We start from the raw sequence: 19267 nt of genomic DNA on the forward strand, positions 1-19267 counted from the left end.
ATATTCATTGATTTCACATTGCAGACGTTTTAAAATGGCCTGATATGATATTGTGTAGATATTACGCTCTGTCCAATGACTTTCTACTAACTTTGCAACTCTTCGACAAGCACTTTCAAAAGATACTTTATTGTTGACTTCGTTAAAGACAAGTGCAAGAACATCTCTGAGTAAAGGCAACTTTGTATGAAAAAATTTATCAACTTCAGGGAGACTTTCTAAAGGAGTTTGTTTATTTTGATTTAAAACTAGTTTGTTATTACGTCTTGTTACAATTTTTTTCATTTTAATTGATATCTAAATTTAGTTAACAATAATAAGCTATTTTTTAAGTATATAAAAGTTTTACGTTTTAACAAAAAAAGTTTTATTACATTTTTTTTTAAGACGCAACTATTATTCATTTTAATTAAAATTTATCCAATCAAAATTTAAATTGCATAAATTTTAAAATAAAGTTGCGTAACTTTATACGCAAAAAAACCGCTGCAAAGATTTTTCTTTTATGTTTTTTTTTTTTTTTATGTATCTTAAAAAATGTTTAAATAGAAGTAGAAGGCCAACCACAAAAAAATAGAAAAAACTGAATTGTTTTTAAAACTTTTCTACAAAAATTAATTAAGAATAACTGGTTAAACAAAATATATAGAATTTTGGACCCCCCCTTATATGTTGTATATAAAAAAATGATCTATAGTTAATATATTGGGTTAAAGCTTTATAAGCTTCTTGTTGCTTTTTTTTTTTTTTATATTGAACTTGGTGTTTTTAATCAAAGATTCGGCAAGTGAATCATAGATTAGGCGCGTTACTAAGATTTTTTTTAACATGATAAAATATCAAAATCTAGACTGCTTGAACCAATTATTATTTTAGCTTTTAGCAAACAGTTTTTATTTGCTTTTACTCTATATTGCCTGGAGAATATATTGATTTAAAGTACAAACTGAGCAAGTCTGAGAAAAAGAAGTTCCTGTTGTTTTAAAAGTTGAAAAGTGTAACAAATGATTTTTTTTTAAATTTTCTCCAAAACTGCTTTTAAGACATTTTTATAAAAAAGATTTTGCTTTTTAACAGCATGTATAGATATTGGTTACAAAAACATTTTAGGATAAATGATAAAAACTTAACACACTTAGAATTTTCGTGAATTTCATTAACGTAATATTATAGAGAACCAAACAGGACTTTTCTATTCAAAAAATCCTTTATTGTAACGCACCCTTATTGTGACCGGAGTGATTAAAAATAGAACAATCTGCTTTGAGTACAGTATATATTTCATTATTTTATAACCTTCGATAAAAGTCAGTGTTTTTTAGAAGTAAATAAACTGAATTACAAGCATTTTACGTAAGCTTTATACGTAAGTCAAATCTCAATATATGTATTCTAATGATCTAACTTAAACAGAACGACCAATGTATGACCACATTTTTAAACTGACATATGAGGTCAGACTTTTACAATGCAAAAGGATTGTTATGCAGTTACTCTTCAGAGAAACGTATTGTTTTAAAATTATCCCAGCCTTTTGCTAAATTATTTCAATTAGGATAACAATAGAAATAATTTTTCGCAAATGCATCAAACAAGTTGGGAAAACCCCAGAGTTAGTAGTTATCAACAAGTTCAAACTATTTGCATCAGTTTAGGAGCTTGTTTTAAATGGTGATTTAAGAAGATTTTAAGTTTAGACATTTCTATTTTCTAAACTCAATGTTAAAAATTACGAATATTGCCTTGTAAGTTTTCCAAAGAAAAAGACGATCTTTTTTATGAAATTCAATACAAAACTAAATATTTTATAGACCCTAAATAAAAATCTTGTAGCAAATACATGCATGAAACTTTTTTTATTACTTAAACTATTTTTCACTATGGAAATTCTAGCTCCAATGTGCGAGCGCCAATGTCTAGGATATGTGAGTGATGAATGAGGTGACTTTTTTAACCAGAATAAATCACCTATAAAAAGTGATGGAGATGAAAATATATTTTTACTAAAAATCTATATAATTATTATATCTATTGTAATAAATAGAGTAAAAGTGGGTCAAACCGATCATACTATTTATTCGATCACTGATCGAAAAATTTAAATAAAATTGGAACTGATAGGAATATTTAAAAAATAAAAACACTAGAAGAAAGAGAATCATATCCTCTATTCAAATGTGTCAAAATAAAATCCAAGTCATTTTTCAGTCATTTTATTTTTATAAAAGTTTAAAAGAGAGTCGTAAAAATTTTGTTTTTTCCTTTTATTTGCTATCGTAATAATTCGGGAACCATAATTCGTTTAAAAATAATTTTACCTTTGTCTAGTAGAAAATTTAATTTTAATACCGATTACATAATTTTTTTTCGTTTTATAATTAAAAGTTAGACAAAAAAGAGAAATTAATATTATTGTTTTATGGTAAAACCGATTATTCACATATTTACTTTAAATTCGTTTGTTAAGTGGTATGTGAATTTTTAAACTAGGTACTTCGGTGATTTAAATTATTGGATTTTCTTATGTGTTAATTCCGGGTTCTTCCTATGTAAAGTTATTTTACAAAAATGACTCAATGATATTTATTAATTATTCACTTTCAAGATGACAACAAGTAAAAAGTCATACAATGACGAGATATAGAAGCTGCGTTAAATGATATAAAATAAAAAAATTCTTCAATCAGAAAAGCTGCATTCAAATGTGGCATTCCATTCTCAACTCTAATAGGTCGCAAGAACAACACCAATGCTAGCTTCAAGGGATAAGGATCAACAACCGTACTCTCACAGCAAACAGAGTCAATTATTGTGCATGCGTTTAAGCTCCTATGTGATTGGGGTTATGGTTTAACACGAAATAATGTCATGGACTTCGTATGCGGTTACCTTCTTCGTACAAATCAATCAGACCTATTTAAAAACGGCAGGCCTGGCAAAGACTGGTTTTTTTCATTTAAAAACCGATGGTCTAAAGAAATTTCCACAAGAAAAACTCACACTTTAGCATCTGCCAGAGCCGCATCTTGTACGCAAGAAGTAATTGATAATTATTTTGAAGTTGTCACTAAACAATATCAATTGTCTGGGATAACTTCTGGTTGTCACATTTGGAATTGCGATGAAACGGGTTTCTGTGGTGATCAAGGCAAAGCAACTGTAGTTTGTTGAAAAGGTGCAAAGCGTGTTTTGAAACTCACTGGTAACAATGAAACAATCCGTTATACAGTGAACAGTTGCTGTAATGCTGATGGGTACTTTACACCACCATTTGTGGTATACAAAGCAAAACGAAACTTTAGAGCTGATTGGACTTTAGGTGGTCCGACTGGCACCAAATATTCAATTTCTAAATCTGGTTGGATGGAGCATGACACATTTATTGAATGGTTGAAGGAAGTGTATATACCAGAATGTCAAGCTATTAGTGGTACTCATATTTTACATATTGATGGACATACGTCTCACGTCAGTTTAGCAGCTGTATTGCTATGTCGGGAAAACAATATAATATGATTTGTCTACCAGCCCACTCATCTCACATTCTTCAGCCACTGAACAGAGGTGCCTATTGCCATGTTAAGCAAGTGTGGAAGGCAGTTCTTACCAAATATTACAAAGACACAAAATGCAAAATCTTAGATAAAGAAAATTTTTCTACGTTGCTCAAACAGGTGTATGAGAGCGGTAAGTGTTTTACACGTTTGCACGCTATTACTGGTTTTGAATATACTGGGTTATTTCCAATTCACAAAAACAAAATTAATCAATAGGCATTAGCTATCTCCGAAACGTTTAATCAACCGACGTCTTTAACGCCATTGCGAACAATTAAGTCTTTAGCATTATCTTCTGAACCAGTACAGAGCACTACATGAGAGCATGAAAATCGAAATGGAAAATGAGCTAAAGAGTTTTTTTCAAAAAAAAAATCAGTCTCATGTAAAAAAATCGAGGCAACCTAATAATCCAAAACTTGCTGACCAATGTATTACAGAACACGTTGTTGCAGATCATCTCAAAAAAAGAGCAGAAGTTAAGCAACTTAAAGTAGCTGAAAAACAAGCTAAAAAGGGTAAAACCATCTGAAAACTCATAATGCCATTGCCAAACCCTGCAGAAAAAGAAGTAACTCAAAATATAGAACCGATTACAACACCTTCAGCCAAAAGAAGAAAAGTTTTTAAATGCAGAACGTGTAAAAAAGAATTACATTCGGACATGATGTCATGCGAGAATCCAAATTGCAATACTTGGCTCTGCAACAAAACATGTTTGCCAAAAAATTTTGTAATGGGTTCAGATTTTTTTTGTTGTAAAAAATGTAAACTTTAAACCTTTTATTATTTCTGTATGCTATATAAAAAATATATAAAAATATATACATTTGCATATATAAAATGTTAAATTTATTAAATGTATTTTATATTAATCGGTTTTAACAGACTTTCTGCCAATTTTTTTTTTACTTCTAGTTTTCATATTATCAAATACAAAAAAAAAAAAAAAAAAAAAATTAAAAAATGATGTGCTTGTTGGTACTTTTTAAAAAAAAAGTTTAAAAATTTTAAAAAATAATAATGCTACTTGATTTTATAGTTCGGGGATTGGTTTGACCCGCTTTTACTCTAATTACAACAGAAACGTTTAACGTCGTTTCGTCATTAATTACCAGGCTTTGAAAGAGCGCATTCACAAAATGCACTAAATGAGTTAAAACTTTTTTCCTTTTAGAATTTAATTATTAGTTTAGACATATTACATAAAGAATCATATTAAGATAAATAATAATCGTTAAGACCATATTATAATTGAAGTAAATGTATAATATAGCTGTATATACTTTTTGTTAGATAAAGTAGAAAGGATTAAAATTTTTATTAGAAAAAGTAGAAAGGATTTAAAGAAGAAAGGATTTTAATCTTTTAAATCGTCTTTTTGTTTGTTTTAGTTTTCCTTTTAGCAGTTTTATTTTTGTTATTTTTTTTTAAAAGGAAAATAGGGGTATGGATGTTACTTAAAGTTATACTAATGCTATTTCAATAAAATGGTTATTACTGCTTTGAAATTTCTGTGATGCTATTAACTATTTTTGTTCTTTTTTAGAAAATTTAGAAGAATAAATTAAACTTTTGTGCCAACACTGACATGGCATGTCACATGTTATTGTATGTAATGGTTAAATTTTGTTATAAAAATTACAGTTCTTATGAAAAAAAAAAAGAAGGTAAAGAATATTATTTGTAAATATATATTTTGTATCTTTTTAAATTTTCTCGCGTCATTTTTTAAAATTTTTGTTTGCACACGTTTATTGTTTGCATATATGCTTTTTTGATATGTATGTTTATGTGGTAATAAGTGCCTTACAGTTGTTTTATCAATGTGTTTTTATAAAAATGTAAAGTGTTTTTTTATTGTTTGTGTATGTGTTAATATGTGTTATATAATTGTTTTAAAAGTGTGTTTAAATATGTATATAAGGAATATATTTAACCTTATATACATATTTAAACACATTTATTGTGTTTATAGTTGGTACATTTGTTTATATTATGGTGTTTCCGTGTTTTCAAAGTGCTGTGACTTGGTAAACATCTACTTAAAAATCAGTTAGTGTATTTTAGAGAAGGAGCAAAACTAATGGCTTTTAATCGTGCAGCTCAACGCGATACACACCTAATGGCATGATTTAAGTTAAAAACTGAAATTGAAAAAGCACATTGCTATTCGTATGTAGACATTCCTTATCACTTTATATTTGATGATAAACATTGTAAATGAAAGGTTAGACAAAGGGTTAGTAATAAGGTGATAGTAAGATTGCATAAATTTAATCCAACTGGAGAATTGTTTTTTCTTAGACTGTTAATTTTGTAAGCAAAAGGAGCAATATCTTTGGAGGATCTGCGTACTCTTAATGGTATTGTCCTTGAAACATTTTGTGAAGCATGTGTTTGTTGCAAGATGACACTGAATGGCAGAATACTCTTTCTGAGGCGGTTTTAACATGTATGCCAAAGCAAATTAGACAGTTATTTTCAATTATTATGACCTTTTGTTAACCTGACAAACAACCTGACAATCCTTTACATCTCTGGAATACATACAAAGCTTTTTTGATGGAAAATTTCATTCACTGCTCAGTCCCACTTCTAATAGCTGAACAAGCTACTCTTCATCAAATTGAAAAGATTTTTAATCAAAGTGGTAAAACGCTGGCTGATTACAATCTGCCTGTTATTAAAGAGTTTATAGGCTTAAATGTAGAAAATTTTGATGAAAATGTTCAACAATATATTGACAAAGCCAATCGAATGAGACTGTTGATTGTCAATCAATTAAATGTATGTAATGCTATCCTTGCTGCACTGAATGAGCAACCAAGTGTAGAAAGTCAACATTCTAGATTGTTTTTCATGGATGGACCAGCTGGTAGTGGAAAAACCTTTACTTATAATTATTTGACTGCTGAAACCATAATTAGAGGCTTTAAATCTGCTACAGCTGCTTGGACTGGCATTGCAGCAACTCTTCTTACAAATGGATCTACATTGCATGGCTTATTCAAAGTTCCTTCTCCAATATTGGATAATAGCACATGTAATGTAACTCCTAACTCTATACACGGGCATTTTCTAAGACAAGTTAGTTTGTTTTTGCTTGATGAAACATCCATGATACCTAAACATGCCTTAAATGTAATTGATAGGTTGCTAACAGATATTTGTAGCAACAACTTTCTGTTCAGAGGAAAAATCATTCTTTTTGGTGGTGACTTTAGGCAAATTCTGCCTGTTGTTAAAAGAGGACAACCAGCTGAAATAGTAGAATCTTGTATAAAATGTTCTTTACATTGGGAATGGGTGTAGAAGTTTGCATTATCTGAAAATATGAGAGTACAAGATGGGGAAGGTGAATTTTCCCTACTAAATTTGCTACTAAAACTTGGGAATGGAATTTTTAACATCTTCTTCATCCTGTAAAAATGGTGAGGTTTTGCTTTATATTTTGATTAATTAAAATTGCAAATATTTTTAATTTTTATTATATCCTTCTATTTGTAATTTTAGAGCTGTTTACATTTGAGCAATACCATAGTTATTGCTCCCAACTCCCAGGGCCTCTCTTGGAGAGGTCCTTCAATAAGTGGTGTAGTAATGGCGGTATGGATGAGCCATCCTTTGAATGGAGGGCTCATCCATACCGGGGTGTTGGGAGACACCGAAGAAAAAACAGCAACCAAAAGGTTGTAAATGTTTTCTATCAGTGAAGATATTTACAACTTTTTTGTTACTGCTTTTTCTTCAGTGATTAATTTTTTTTTAATAATATATGTTGTATATTTGGTTTGTTTTTGTCTTTTTTAATTAAAGTTTTATTTGTTTTTACCAATTAAACTTAAATATAGTTAAATTGATTCATCACCCAATCATCATAATATGATGCTAAATTCTATTTTTAAAAATAGTTTATTGGTAGTTTAATTTATTGAACTCACTGATTTTAAAGTTTTCTATTAGCCCAGACAATATGTTTAGCTATATAAATGCAATTTACTTATATCTCATTTTGATTTTTTATCTTTAAAAATTAAGCTTTACTTTTTCGTCAATTTAAAGCATGATGAAGTGTTATTATCTTGTGTCAGTAAAAATGTGTTGTGTTGAACTTAGTAATGTCAAGGAAAATGGTTCTGCCTTACACTGATATGACCTATGTCAGTTGTAAATTATTGAATTAATGTTAAATAATTGGTAAATTATTTTACCTCTGCATACTTTTTATTTTAATTTTACAGATGGTTTAATTTTTTCAATTTGAAGGCGCTTTTCTAAAAGGGTATTAGTTAAGGTTTCGCAACTTTAAATTGTGGAAAACAGCCACTATAAATTAACAGACCAACCATAACCTGTATTTTGGGTTGCTTTTTGCTATTAATAATAATAACAGTATTACTATTATGCCTATTGTTTATGTTATTATTATTGTTATTATTATTATAATTAGTTTTATTATTTTTGTTATTATTGTTATCCTTATTATTATTATCATTATTGTTATAATAATAATAATTATTATAATTAATTTTATTATTTTTATTATTATTATCATTATTATTATTATTATTATTATTATTTTTGTTATTATTATTATTATTATGCTTATTATAAATGTTTATTATTATGCTTATTTTTTTTTTTTTTTCTCTTATTGTTATTATTTTTATTATTATTGTTAATATTTTTATTATTGTTATTATTATTATTATTTTTATTTTTGTTATTATTATTATTATTTTTATTATTGTTATTATTGTTATTATTGTTTTTATTATTATTTGTGTTATTATTATTGTTATTATTTTTGTTATTATTACTATTATTATTATTATTTTTTATTATTATTATTTTTCTTGCCTTATTATTATAACTAATATTATTACTATTAGTATAATGTTAATATTATTGTTATTAATATTGATTTCTTGCATTATTTCATTATAAATAATATCATTTTTATCATTGTTAATACTAATATTTTTATTACTTTTATTATTATTAATTATAATAAAAATATTCGTATTTTTATAATGCTTTTTATTTTGCATTCTATCATATTTTTTTATTATTATTAACATACTTATTACTATTATTATGCTTATTGTTGTTATCATTGTTATTATTATTATAATTATTAATATTTTTAGTATTATCCATATTAGTAGTATCCTTATTAATATTAATGTTATTATTGTTATTATTAATATTATTATTATAATTTTTAGTATTATTCTTTTAGTTTTTATTAATATTATTTATATTGGTTTTATTATCAGTTATTGTTGTTGTTATTTATCTCGTTTATATATTTGTAATAAGTTGTACAAATATTATTTTTAGCTAGTAAAAATATGACAAAGCACGAAAAATATTTTGAAACAATTCTCTCTTGGCATAAAGCTCTCGAAAAACCTGAAAGTGACCAAGTTGTTTGTAGTGATACTGACTATGCTTCGTCACTTTATAAAAAAGCCCGTGCTTATGAAAAGCTGGGATTTCTGTATTTAGCTCAGAATGGTTATAAAGAGGTTTTAAATAAAGAACCTCATCACATTGAAGCTAAAGAACATTTCAAAACATACGACAAAATACAAGAAAGTTATAAATTAGACACAACACAGAAAAATGTGCAGCATTTTATAACGGTTGAAGGTATACAAAATAAAGAGACAAAAATTAGCATTTTAAAAGAGATAGAAAAAATTGAATATGGAAATTTAGTAAAGCAATTTGCTTACAAAAAAACTGTAGAAGAAGTAAAGAGTTTAGTAATCATACTAAATGATCTTGGCTATTTAACAACTAAGTTAGGAGACTTAAGCGGAACAGAGGAAAGAAAGTTGAAGTTTAAGCTTAAATATTACACGGATGCGGCAGTATTTTATCAATATGTCATTACTATATTAGATGAAAAGCTAAACATATTAACCTCTGAGGATAAAAATGCATTTATAACACAGCAGCAGATGAATCCACGAAACCGTTTAAGTCACTTACAAGAAATGATACTCTCAGCACTTGGTGGAGTTAAAGAATCAATGCTGTTTGCTCAACAAGAAGAGAGTAATAAACAGTTGTTGAAAGCATTACGGAATGACATTGATCAAAAGCTAAAAAGTGTAGATAATACTCGTAAACAAGCAATTAATAATCAAGAAGAAAAACAAAAATATCAGGGATTATATGTAGAAGAAGTAAGCCACTTATTTAAATCAATAGCTGCTGACATGCAAAAGTTTTTAGGCAAACTACATAGTGATAGTGAGCAAGAAATTGGCAGGCCACCTTGTAAATATGCAGTAATAGGACTTGGTTCAATGGCACTGCGTCAGATGACTCCATATTCTGACTTTGAATTTGCTATTCTCACAGAAAACGAGGATTACAAACAAAATGAAGATCCTAAAATTAAGAAGTATTTTAAGAAATTAGGCCATTTAGTACACTTTAAGGTAATCAATTTAGGAGAGAGTGTTATTCCTTCTAGTAGATATGGTATAGATACCAGCCACCTAGTACGTAGAGGAGTTAACTTTGATTTAGGAGGTAAAACTCCACTTGGTAGGGATGACAAAAAATATAATTTAGTGCAAACAATAGATGGAATGCTTGCTTATGTGCGGAATGAAAACGATTGGGCAGAACACATAGATAAAAACTTGCCATATGTATTAGAAAATGTTTGTTATGTGCATGGCGATAAGCAGCTTGTTACAAGCTATAAAGAAGAAGTTGCAAAGTTTTTGACCAGTAAAAATGAAAGCGATGAGCAAGGAAGATTAAACTGTGAGATAAGAGCATTAAAGTTGTTAGAAGAAGGTGCAATAGATATTGATTATCTTCAACAAACAACAAGTTTAAAATTAAAAGTAACTTTTTTTGAAGGAGATCTACATAGGCTAGCACCTAAATTAGGAGTCGAAAATGAAGGAAGGTTATTTGATGTAAAGCAGGAAATTTATCGATTACCTGACCGCCTGGTATACAATCTTGGTCTATATTACGGTATAGAAGGAGATGGTAACTGGGATGTCGTGAATAAGTTAAAAGATCAAAATGTTATTACTCCAGAAGCAGCATTTAATTTAAAAAATGCCATAACATTTGCTACTACCCTCAGGTTAAAGACTTATTCTTGCCATAAAGCGCAAAAAGAGGATATGTCTGTTTTCAGTAAATCTGCTGAAAACGATTCAGATATTGAAGAGCAAGCTAAACAAATATTTCACTTATCTGAGGACGACTTGAAAGAACAAGGTGGTCTATTTCAGTATTTTTATACCGCACTGCCATTCCATGAAAGATTAGAGGCCTTCTGTGCTCAATGTAAACTAATGACTAATGCAGATCGTCAATCTTTTTTCCAAGGCAGTGATTTTTATGTAGATGATCATGCTAATAAAGGACTTATCTATTATCGATTAGTTAAGTATAAGGAAGCTCAAAGTAATTTAGAACAAGCATTAAATGACCCCAAATATATTGAAAACTTAACGTTGCAAAACTTTTTAGGATTGATATACCAAAGGGTTAATAATTATGATAGAGCTATTAAATGGTTTGATAGTTGTTTAAATCAGTTAAAACTGAACTACAAGGAAGAGCCTCATCCAGATGTCGCTAGATCTTTTAATAATCTAGGGTTGGCTTATAGCGCAAAAGGACAATACGATCAGGCAATGGAATATTTTGAGGATAGTGCAAAAATGAGGAAACTAATCTACAAGGAAGAACATCATCAAGATCTAGCTAGATCTTTAAATAACCTAGGGACAGTTTATTATCATAAAGGGCTATTTGATCAGGCAGCGAAGAACATTAAGGCTAGCCTAAAAATGAGGAAACAGATCTACAAGGAAGACCCTCATCCAAGTGTGGCTACCTCTTTAAATAACCTTGGGTTAGCTTATCATGATAAAGGACTATACGATGAAGCAATAAAGTATCTTGAGGATGGCCTAGAAATGGTAAAACTGATATACAAGGAAGAACCTCACCAAGATGTAGCTAACTCTATAAATAACTTAGGAAAAGCTTATAATGCTAATGGACAATGTGATCAGGCAATTAAGTATTTTGAGGTCAGCCTAAAAATGCTGCAGTTGATCCACAAGGATGAACCTAATATAGATGTGGCTGACTCTTTAAATAACCTAGGGAATGCTTATATTGCTAAAGGACAATATGATCATGCGTTTGATTATTTTGACAAAAGTCTAAAAATGGTGAAACTGATCCACATGGAAGAACCTCATCCACATGTGGCCGGCTGTTTGCATAACTTAGGATTAGCTTATCACAATAAAGGACTGTATGATCTGGCAATTAAGTATTATAAGGATTGCCTAAAAATGAGGAAACAGATCTACAAAGAAGAACCTCATCCTGATGTGGCTAGATCTTTAAATAGCCTAGGATTGGCTAATTATAATAATAGGCAATTTGATGAGGCAAATAAGTTTTATGAGGATTCTATACGTATGATGAAATTGATCTACAAGGAGGAGCCTCATCTAGACATGGCTTTCACTTTAAATAACCAAGGATTACTTTATAGAGCTAAAAAACTATATGATCTGGCAATTAAGTATTTTGAGGACAGCATAAAAATGATGAAACTGATCTACAAGGAAGAACCTCATCCACTTATGGCGAACTCTTTAAATAACTTAGTGAATGCTTATCGTGATAAAGGACAATATGATCAGGCAATAAACTATAGCAACCAAGCATTGGAGATGATATCTATTTTTAAGGATCATCCTTACATAAACTTGATAACAAATAACTTTATAAATACCACTTTGTTATTTATCAAAAACTCTTCTTCAGTTCCTCAAGAAATATCTAAAAAGTTAATTGAATTAACAGGAGAGAGCTATCTTAACATTGAATTATGGCGAGCTGTAGAACAATGCGATAAACGTAAGATACAGGAATTGATTACTGCTGGGGTTGATCTTGATTATATGCCACTTATGACTACTGCTACTACACCATTAATACGAGCAATAGTTAAGGGAGACGTAGAAATGGTCGCTTTAATTTCAGGAAACGCTAATATCAATAAACCTGACAATGACCAAAATAAAGCTAGTCCTTTATATTACTCTTTAGGTTATGGTGGTCAACCTATTAATCAGGAAATTGTTAAATTATTACTTGAGAAAGGTGCTGATGTTAATCAAGCAATGTATGACGGAGATACACCTATGCATATGGCACATTATAAAGGTAATAAGGAGGCTATAAAGTTATTGCTATCTAAAAAAGCTAATACTAATGTTAAAAATGATGAAGGTAAGACACCGTTACATTGTTTATTGGAGAAAGAAAATCTTAGCACAGAAACGAAGCTAGAAATAATAAGAGACTTTTACCAAATATGCGATGATAAAACGATTAAAGATCAAGAAGGTAATGTTGTAATAGATACTACTCAATACCATTCCCTAAAGTTAGAGTTGTTCTTTACTTCTAAATAAGCTTTTTAGCCTAATCATCTACCTCAAACTAGCAGGAATAGGATAACTTGTGAGCTCATAGATCTAGGGGTCTCTATGCTTGGTAATAACCAATCAATTGGAGAAGTGTAAATATTTATAATTCAAACGCAAAACCTCGGTCGTTAGATGAGGATGTATTAACCCCCGACTGTGAGTATCCCCTAGTGCTCGCAACAAAACATTGCCCCAACATATTCAAAAATGGAATATTTGCATCTATGCAAGAACGATTAAAACGGATCAACGATCACTACGCAGAGTTACAAATAATCACGGTAAATTATGAATAAAGTGACGTTACCTTAAAATGAAATGAATTTGATCAATCATTAAGAAAATGATAAAAATTTCGTGGTTTCGCTTTATGATTTCCAGGTTTCGGAGACGTCTCGTGGAAGTAAATGTTTTAGCTAAATCAAGTAGTATGAATAAACCCAAAAAAAATCCTCTGATAATTGTTGTTGTTTGGTTCCATGTAACAACTTTTTAGATCAGGCTTGAAGGTGTCTGTTAATGAGTGAACAGAGTAACTTAAGCTACTATTAATTGTAGAAAACAGATCTTTGAGATCATTTTGTTGAAGTTTCATCGCATTTTTTGTAAAAGACATTTTTTTGGGACTAAAGGTCCGAATGTATAGAAATCTTTTAGTAAATTTTTGAGCTATGGTGAAAATGAAATATAAAATGAAGTGCAAACATAAGACGTCTTTAAATTGAAATAGATTGTAACTAAGTAAAGTTGTTACTCTTAAAAATTTTTACGTAGCTTAAGTTATATATGGTCATAAAAAAACTTCCAGAGAATCTCTTTACGGGATTTGTGAAATCAAAAAAATCTTTTGCAAAAAGAGATAATTCTTTGGGAGTATATTTGGAACTTTATAAAGTTTTTGATATTTTTGACAGCAAACAAGTATTAGCTTGACATCGCGACCTCATACGTAACAAGTGGCTGAAAGATTACCTAAAAGGAAGTAGTGTTTCATTTAAGGAAACAGAAATTATATGAAATTTGAAAAAGGAACAAAAATGAGATTCACATCAAGTTTAAATTTTATGTTGATGATATACAGCATCTTAGAATACTTTTAAACACAACCAAACAAAAAAATAAGGACAAAACAAAGTGAAATTTTGAGCGTAGTACGATACATTGAAGAAACCGCTGGAAGTATTAAATATTGACTAAAATCAAAAGATGGTATTCACAGTAAAAGTGAGAATATTCCTGCATGTTAGAGAAGTATTCAATGCATCAAAAGTTTTTAAATTTATTTAAAGAATCAGAGTAGAAGAAAAAGACCATCATCGTGATCCACAACAAAATGTATGTTTGGCCGCCAGAAGATGTCAAACATGCATTTTGCTATACCGATCACAAGGCGAATGCGCTTGGGATAAATTTTCAAAAAAGATCATTGACATTATTGCAGTAGCACAAGGGTCCATCAATGGTGAAAAACCTAGATAATTCGTTGTTGCGCTTTTGAAAGTGGGATACTTTGACACCAACTGCTAACAACTTCTTTTCTTTCAGTCTTGACGCCAAAAGTTCAGCTTTTTTCTTGGAAAGGGACAAGTCTCTAACCAAATCATTCAGTTCACCTTGTGTGAAGATTTTGGGCTCTTTGCCGTCAATATGTGGATCAAAGTCAACATCAACAACACATTCGTCTTTAACAGAGTCTAATCCATCAGCTGGTGGTGCTGGAATGAGCAGATGGCTGTCATGAGGAACAGGCCTCATGGCCGAATCCAAATTCGGGTACACAATTTGGTGCTTATTTTTTGACGAAAATCCAGCAGTATTAACAGCGCAAAAATTGCAGTCATTGTAATGATCTTTTGGTTCCCTCCAAATCATCGGTATAGCAAAATGCATGTTTGACTGCCAAAAGATAACAAAACCAATTACTTACAAATGTGTTCCAAATCAAAAGTTAAAGTGGTATTAGAATCAGACATAATCAATGCTATTCTGTGGAAGCTAAAGAAACAATGATGAAAGTAAAACAAATGTTTCGTCATCAGATACGTCATCTGGTACTTAAAAAACCTGTTATGTTCACTTTTTATATCTGCAAACAGTTTTTGGCTGAAAACCTTAACACATGCAGAAAAAGATATTATTTTAGTTATTTTGTAGATTCATGTTGAATGTGAACAAACCTTTTTTTAGTTGTATATGGAGGTGACAGACTTCCACGCTATCTGATAACTATGCATATGATAAATTTGAACCAATGCGCAAAACGCGCTTATAGCAACTCGCACTTATTCTAATTTGCCTTTGTTCCTGTCCAGTATTGCGTCTGTAATTAATTACGGACTTTAATAGAGCGCGGTTTCAGTGTATGACTTTCCCATAGGGGATAAATGAACAAAATGGCGACTTTGTTTAAGGTTGTTTTTAAAGCGTTTTTTGTTGTTTTGATTTTTGTAAATGACTTTGCAAGTCTAATATTAGATAGTTCTTATTAAAATAAATAGTATTAAAAACGAATTAACACCATGAAATGGTTTTGTTCTTCATCTTTAAGTTACAATAACGTTAACACAAAAACAGAAGATGGAATTAAAATAAAGTATTTTTCCCTACCAAAAAATGAAAATCTTCAAACATAATATCAAAAGATCTTAAAAACTAAAGGCATGAATTGGAAGAACGGACACATTTGTTGTGAATACTGGAGTTCAGGTAAAAGGGAACACTTCAACTCGTTACCCGATGTTGTTGTCTTACCGTCTCAGTATATTATTTATGAAAATAAATATAATAAATGTTTTATTCGATTTAAACGACTTAAAGAACCAACACCTTTTGATAAACAAAAATTGAATTCGTATAAAAAAAAATTAGATATTGTTAACAACCTAATTCATCAAAAAACTCCTACCATTATTGTGCATCTCCTACTAATAGAATAATCTCCTACTAATAAGTAATTTCAAAATATGTTCCTAAACTTAAGCGTCGTCTTTCAAAATCGTAGTTAAATTCTATGTTATCTAATTCACTAAAAAACAAATCATTAAAAGAACAAATTGAAGAAGCTAATAAAAAAATCAAGAGACTAGAAAATGAAAATAAAACCTTACAAATAAAAGTAAAATTCCTCCAAAAATCAAAGAATAAATTACTAAGAGAAGTCGAAAGTAACAAAAAAATATTTTCATTATCAACAAAATTATCGTATCATAATATTGTAACAGATAATAAACCATCATTTAAATACCTTAAAAAGCAGTTATTAAATAAATCACTTTCATTAAGTCCTTCTTTCACATTTTTCCAATAGGATTCAAACTTTTTTTTACCATATATTCGGTACAAGTAAGGGATAATAATTTTTTTTTTGTTTCATAAAAGTGCTTTAAAAATGATAACAATGTAAGAACATGGCAACATAGCCCAGTGAAACCAACAGGACATTCACAATCAGCTTTTTGTGGAAAGTTGTTTTTAAATAAAATTAAAGCAAGACGAATTTGTTCTTCGTAAAACTTTTTTATAAGTCCTCTAACAAACAACGCATCAGGTAAACTAAAATCTGTTAAAGCTTTAACAGTCACATTTTTTCTGCTTGTTAAAATATATCCTTTTTGTTGCCTTCTCTTTTATTTGAAGCATACTTTTTAAACATAGAGAAAGTTATGTAAGGATACAATCAACCGTTACTAGTCCAAGGAGCAGTTAAAGGCGGGATATTTGTAGGGTCCAAGAAAGATTTAAATACTAAAATTCTTTCTGTATTTCTTTTTAGTTTTTCAGTTAGGGATGGATACAGTTTAAATTTATTGATTCTGATATGTAACTCATCTAAAGTGCCACTTGATAAGCCATGGTCTGTAAGCCGTTTTATACATTTTTTTTAAAGTAAAGTATCATCCATTGTATTTTATTTTCAAAAAACAGATATTAAATTTTTTTATGTTATAATTATGGATTCATTTATCCCCTATGAAGATTTTACCGAAATCTCATACTTCGAAATCACCCCTAATGAAAGTCCCTAATTAGGCCCGTTTTTTTAAAAGTGTTCCACATACTTATACCCACTTATTCCAACTCGTGCTTCCGCCTGTTTACATTTAATAAATTTGCGGATAATGATGGAACACTCACCTTAACAGGTTCTCACTTAACTAGCTTTATTAGGAGATGATCTGTAACTCATATGATGATATTATTTCGATCCTTTCTGAGCTTTAAGGCCGATTTATTTCGATCATATTCACTTTTACATAAGTATATAAATGAAATAAAGGTTTGACTCAGACAAAAGTGTTTGTCAGAGTTAAATTTTATTGTAGTGATTACAAAAGTAAATCCATTAAGATTTATTTTCGTATCAACTGCAACGATATGTAACCGTAAGTTTTGTTATCCATTTGCCGCTACTTTTTGAAAACATTTTAATAAAAACTTATCGATGGCTCCGCGCAAAATCGGACTATCTGCAATCTCCGCGGAAAACAAATTTGGTTTATCTGCTTTCTCCGTTTAAAACAAAATTGGCATATCTGCAATCTCCGCGTAAAACAAAATTGGACTATCTGCATTTTTGCCAGATACATTTTTGGACTATCTGCGTTTTTCGGATGAATAAATTTTTGGTGGTGTTTCTTTAAATATTTGTTATTTAAAGAAACACCACCAAAAATTTATGCACCCGAAAAAATTCTTTTATTTAAAAAACTGAAAAATTTATTATTTAAAAAGTTGTAGAACTTTATAAAAGTTTTTTATAAAGTTCTACAATTTTTTAAATAATAGCGATTATTTAAACATTTATTAATAGCGATTATTTAAACACAAAACCTTGATCATAACTTGATTAAGTTTGTGAGTAATCAAGTAATTTTAGTTAGGATAAATATGTTAAAATTAACTTATGTTGTTGTTAATAATAACATAGCATATGTAATAAAAAATTGTTATGTTACATACTAATTGCTAAATTCATAATACATACTTTGTCAATTTTATTTAGCCTTGTTGTTGTGACTAATAACTTTAGATCAAATTTAATTCTTATGTTACGTTGCATTGTTGCTAAGTGGTTTTTATACGCAAGATCTGGATATAAATATATACAGGATATCTGCCAAATCAGGGAAATGTCAGGGAATTCGGATATCTTCAAAAAAATCAGGGGATTTCAGGGAAATTAGGTTAAATTTTAGAAAAATCAGAAAAGATGACTCTTTATCAAACTTAAATAACTTAAATAAGTTGTATATAGTACAAGTAATCTAAAAGTTTATTTGGCAGATAGTTTTATGAACTTCGCTTGATATATTTAATGTGGGTTGTATTATTGTTTATATTTTTGCAGTTGAAGAGCATTTTTCAAAATGATAAATAGGTAAATATCAGGGAAAATATATATATATATATATATATATATATATATATATATATATATATATATATATATATATATATACACGTATATATACACACATGCATATGATGATATAAAATATAAAATATATATATATATATATATATATATAAATATAAATATATTGTAACCTAGATCTTAACTAACAAAATTATTGTTATTAACCTATTTTTTGTTCATTAAGCAATTAAACTATGTGGAGTTTTCTTTGTTGTCTACTTAAAACCATTCTTTTTTGGAGATGCTACTTAACTGAGCACAAACTAGTTAAAAACTCATGCATGAGTATTAAACATTATGGTTTCCAACTTTTCTTAAATTTGTTTTATCAATAATTAGGATCAAAATCAAACTGGACCTAAGGTTCAGTTGGATTTGAGCTCTAAACCATTAAACATTGGTTTAATCAGATATCACCTCAACTGCAGTGATGATCAAACAGTTTTGGTCCAATTATATTTGATAATTTTTACATATCCAAGACTTTGGGATGTAATGATATATAAAAAAAAGGATTGTAACTTTTTTACTATGATAGTAATAACTATGATACAATCAAAAATAGCTGTATTTTTTCTATAAAAGAATAATTACAAAATAACAAAAAACTGCTGTTTTAAATAAACATATTCTTAACTTGCACATTGATCTGAATATCAGGCTTTTATTACTTTTACAGTATATCCAATATAATAAATCATCGCATTTGTAATAGACAATATTAATTACTTGAATTTAAATTATAGTCACATTTAGGTAACTTTTAACTTTAGAAATTATAATTTAAC

The 19267-nt window shown here is 29.1% G+C and overlaps 2 protein-coding genes across 2 annotated transcripts; both read left to right on the forward strand.

Moving 5' to 3' along the window:
• Positions 1-2868: 2868 nt before the first annotated feature.
• LOC149894149 (uncharacterized) lies at positions 2869-3516 on the forward strand. Its single transcript, XM_090077335.1, has 2 exons — positions 2869-3148; positions 3230-3516. Exons 1-2 carry the CDS (start codon positions 2869-2871, stop codon positions 3514-3516), a joined length of 567 nt encoding a protein of 188 aa, XP_089933461.1.
• Positions 3517-5104: 1588 nt separating this feature from the next.
• LOC149894150 (uncharacterized) lies at positions 5105-13767 on the forward strand. The gene is made up of 3 exons (XM_090097043.1): positions 5105-5732; positions 5865-6991; positions 8904-13767. The coding sequence occupies exons 2-3, from the start codon at positions 6955-6957 to the stop codon at positions 13046-13048; spliced, it is 4182 nt and encodes a 1393-aa protein (XP_089953169.1). The 5' UTR covers positions 5105-5732; positions 5865-6954; the 3' UTR covers positions 13049-13767.
• The last annotated feature ends 5500 nt before the right edge of the window (positions 13768-19267 follow it).

Source organism: Hydra viridissima, unplaced genomic scaffold (assembly GCF_058129835.1).
Source record: "Hydra viridissima isolate aposymbiotic clone 2 unplaced genomic scaffold, HvirCarnegie_v1 scaffold_1, whole genome shotgun sequence".
NCBI lineage: Eukaryota > Metazoa > Cnidaria > Hydrozoa > Anthoathecata > Hydridae > Hydra > Hydra viridissima.

What these genes read in the sequence shown, in the direction of transcription:
- LOC149894149 (XM_090077335.1), top strand. Translation starts at nt 2,869, where the DNA reads ATGGACTTCGTATGCGGTTACCTTCTTCGTACAAATCAATCAGACCTA. An exon ending in GGGTTTCTGTGGTGATCAAG is followed by an intron (nt 3,149 to 3,229) that starts GCAAAGCAACTG and finishes TCCGTTATACAG; the next exon opens with TGAACAGTTGCTGTAATGCT.
- LOC149894150 (XM_090097043.1), top strand. Translation starts at nt 6,955, where the DNA reads ATGGAATTTTTAACATCTTCTTCATCCTGTAAAAATG. An exon ending in TTCTTCATCCTGTAAAAATG is followed by an intron (nt 6,992 to 8,903) that starts GTGAGGTTTTGC and finishes TATTATTTTTAG; the next exon opens with CTAGTAAAAATATGACAAAG.